This window comes from Scylla paramamosain, chromosome 25 (genome assembly GCF_035594125.1).
Source record: "Scylla paramamosain isolate STU-SP2022 chromosome 25, ASM3559412v1, whole genome shotgun sequence".
Lineage (NCBI taxonomy): Eukaryota > Metazoa > Arthropoda > Malacostraca > Decapoda > Portunidae > Scylla > Scylla paramamosain.
In genome coordinates, this window is record NC_087175.1 from 13,157,008 (window position 1) to 13,160,892 (window position 3,885).

General features: G+C 37.6%; 1 protein-coding gene across 1 annotated transcript in view; it reads left to right on the plus strand.

Annotated features, from left to right (window-relative positions):
• Positions 1 to 3,043: 3,043 nt before the first annotated feature.
• Positions 3,044 to 3,885, plus strand: part of LOC135113220 (uncharacterized) — a 633,180-nt gene continuing 632,338 nt past the window's right edge. The window contains exon 1 of the mRNA XM_064028389.1: positions 3,044 to 3,206. Within this exon, the coding sequence (XP_063884459.1) occupies positions 3,171 to 3,206 (36 nt within the window). The 5' untranslated portion in view covers positions 3,044 to 3,170. The remainder of the gene's footprint in view (positions 3,207 to 3,885) is intronic.

The following is a 3,885-nucleotide window of genomic DNA, read 5'->3' on the forward strand; positions in this document are numbered from 1 at the left end:
AGAATATTGTTCCCCTTGTGGGTTCTACGACTACATGTTTAAAAAAAAAAAATATCCTGAATTACCTTAAGAAATTCCTCTGCTTCCTTGTTACCCACCATCAGGCTCCAGTCGATATTCCTAAAATTAAAATCTCTTACCACACATACCTGGTTGTACCTCCCTGCTCTATTTATTTCCTGCCACAGTGAGGTGTTAATTTTCCTTGTACTAGTCGGTGGTCTGTACACTACTCCCAGTACTACTGAATGTGGTCATTCCTTAATATCTACCCATATCGATTCTATTTTGCTATCTGTTTTAATTATACTGTTAATACAACACTGCAATGTGTCCCTAACGTAAAATGCGACGCCTCCTCCTCTTCTGTTTTCCCTATCTTTATAGAACAGTGTATAACCATCTATCTTAATCTCTGGATTAAATATTTTTCCTGACATATCTAACCAAGTTTCTGTTGTTAAAGCAATGATTGTTAAAGCAATGATATCAAAGTTCTCTACCCATACTATTCCTCTAAGCAAGTCTTTTATTCAAAATACTTCTACAATTTGTGCAGTAAACACTTAAGCAAGCTATTTCTCACCTTCCCTGAGCTAGTTACCTTTCCAGATTTAACTAATTTGTCCTTCGTTTTGACCTCACAACCCTTTCTTCTCTCCTGACTAACGAAAAAAGCGCCGGAGTGCAGTTACATCCCGCTCGAGTGCTCCGGCCAAAACACGAACACCCTGGCACGATAAATGCACTCCATCCCTGGTGTACAAGGTGTTCCTACTATATGTCATTCTACATGTCATACTCTATAGTACAGTCTTATTATTTATATTCTTCATTGTCCATATCAATAGATTTTAGACTTGTAATATGCTGTGTTTAAAATACTGATAACAGTATTACTAAATAATCACGAAAAATATTTCTGTTTTGACCAACTTCTCTGAAAATTATCCATACAAGATGTTTAAAAGTCGATACAGAACTATCATTATGATCAATGTTCTATGCATCTGTATGCACATGGGATTTACAATAATAATATTTTATCTCATGTCACTAGGGGACATGCAATAGCGACAACATCTAGCGGATTAGCACCAAAAACTCCCCATAAATTTGTAAATGTATACTGTGTAATCTGATTATGTAAGATAATCTGAATTAACGCCGGCAGGAGTAATGCAATTTCTTCGTCAAAAATTAGAAAGATAACAGCAATTAGAAAAAAATCGAAGGTAAAATGGGAATCGCGCTGATCCTTTAGGGTCAAACCCACATTCATAAGGAGAATTTTTTTCGCGATCAGTAATTTTTTTTTATTTAGGATGCTAAAGTTATAACAACATAACAAATAAATAAAGTTAGGAGTGATGAAAAAAAAATATTGTAAGAATTATATTTTTCTAGAGTTTCTAGAATTTCTGATTGGAAATCAGATATACTTTATATATAAAAAAAAAAAAAAAACTAGCGCTTGTAATCCATTCACCACGAAATCATGAGATCAATAAGTCGAGTATTAATCTAACTTTCTAACAAGTTTATTTAAGGAAAGCGATGTTCTTTTGTTTATTCTGGAGTCAATAGGCTAGAGTACCTGTTGTAGCGGCTCAGGTGTTTGTCATCTCTGTGCATTGTGTACATATGTAATTAAGCATGGTATTAACAGGCATGGTAATGCTTAACATTTTCTTGGCGAGTGGACTTCCTCTTTACGATAATTGTACTCGGCTCGAAACACGGTTGAACCAACATTGCTCGAGAGACAAATTACTCTCTCAACTTTCCCTCCCTTTTCTCTAATCTTCGCAAGCATGTTGTGAAAAATAAAAAGCAAATAATGAGAAACCCGTGACGTTAGCCAGCATAGCCTATCTGATGGAGTTCTCGCAATTTTTCGAGTCTTGCGAATGTCGGAAGCTCAGTTTTGAAATGGCCCTCACATCAAGAATTACGTTGTGATAATTTTGCATGGTGCTGCCATATCACATCCTCCAATATTGTAAGGATAATCAGGCAGTTGCATAGGTCTTTGTACAGCACGAAGCTGTTCCCCCCTGTTGTATGTTGTCCTTGTTGCAAAAAAAAAAAAAAAAAAATGGACATTCGTTGTACACAAGAAGACGTGACGATTACGAACTGTGTATTTTGATATCTGGTTTCCTCTTCAATAAGGTATGTGGTTAAGAACTCGGTAGTTTTAGGATCAGGTTACGTTCGGTGTCCTTGGTAGTGTCAAGGGAGGCGAAGTTTTCGTTTAGGAGATTGGTTACGCTCATTTAGGTTACCGTTCTTGAGGGGAACCAAGATGCCATGTTAAGTAAACTTCCGCTCTAATGTGTCAGCAAGTATGTCCATCGTAAAGAGTCTCTGGAGTTTCGTTTTCATATTGTATTGGCAGGGTGATCATGACACAGGGAAGTGGTAAGTGTGTGTGTGTGTGTGTGTGTGTGTGTGTGTGTGTGTGTGTGTGTGTATGTGTGTTTCGGGCACATACTAAATAAAACATAAAACTGCCATTGCTCTCAGAGCTAAAAGCTGCAACAGTCCTAGACACAAAATGCGGGATTTAATGATGACTAAAGACGTGGTACTGAATAAAGCAAGAGTGAACAGCAGGACGATTAAGAAGCGTGTGTCAAGAGAGAGAGAGAGAGAGAGAGAGAGAGAGAGAGAGAGAGAGAGAGAGAGAGAGAGAGAATGGTAGTGTGATCATGACACAGGGAAGTGGTATGTGTGTGTGTGTGTGTGTGTGTGTGTGTGTGTTTCGGGTACATAATAAATAAAACATGAAATTGCCATTGCTCTCAAAGCTAAAAGCTGCAACAGTCCTAGACACGCAATGCAGCATTTAATGATGACTAAAGACGTGGTACTGAATAAAAAAAAGAGTGAACAGCAGGACGATTAAGAAGCGTGTGTCCAGAGAGAGAGAGAGAGAGAGAGAGAGAGAGAGAGAGAGAGAGAGAGAGAGAGAGAGCGCATGTCCATCGGAAAGTGTGTGTGTGTGTGTGTGTGTGTCATGGAAATACACACGTGAGAGGACAGTTACACGCAGCGCACACTCACCGGTCGCCAGACGTCTCTTGTCCCCTGCATCGCCTTGACCCGTCCATCGCTGGGGAGGGCTCTTCTTACCCGGTGCTGACAGAAGGAAGGAAGACACGTGCATGTGCTTCCTTCGAGAAAAAAAAATGTGGACCAATGTAAGTTAGGCGCCATTATTATTATTATTATCATTATTATTATTATTATTATTATTATTATTATTATTATTATTATTATTATTATTGATGTTATTATTTTCACAACAACAACATCAACTAGTACTACTTCTGCTATTACTACTACTACTACTACTACTACTATTACTACTACTACGAATTACCATTATCACCACTAATTGCACTAACACAACACTACTTTAGACGAAAGTCGTGGAATGAAAACTAGGAATGGAGGATAAGAATATTGCCATAGTATGGAGAGATCAGAGATTTTCGAGGTATAATAAATAAACCGAAGTTTAAAACAGTTTGACGAAAATTTAAGCGGCACGTTATGTATGAACGTATGTAACATATTTTTTTTTACGTTTTCTCTCTCTCTCTCTCTCTCTCTCTCTCTCTCTCTCTCTCTCTCTCTCTCTCTCTCTCTCTCTCTCTCTCTCTCTCTCTCTCTCATAAGGCTGATTTCTATAGTTCGCAGAGATGATAAATTTGATTTTCACGAGTATATTTTTTTCTCTCTGAAGTAACACTTGAATCACTGGCCAACCTTGAAAATAAATAGATAAATAAAAATTCCTGCAAAGCCTATTGAAAGTAAAGATAAGGTGGTGAAACATTAGAGAACATAAGAACATAAGAAACATAAGAAATAAGG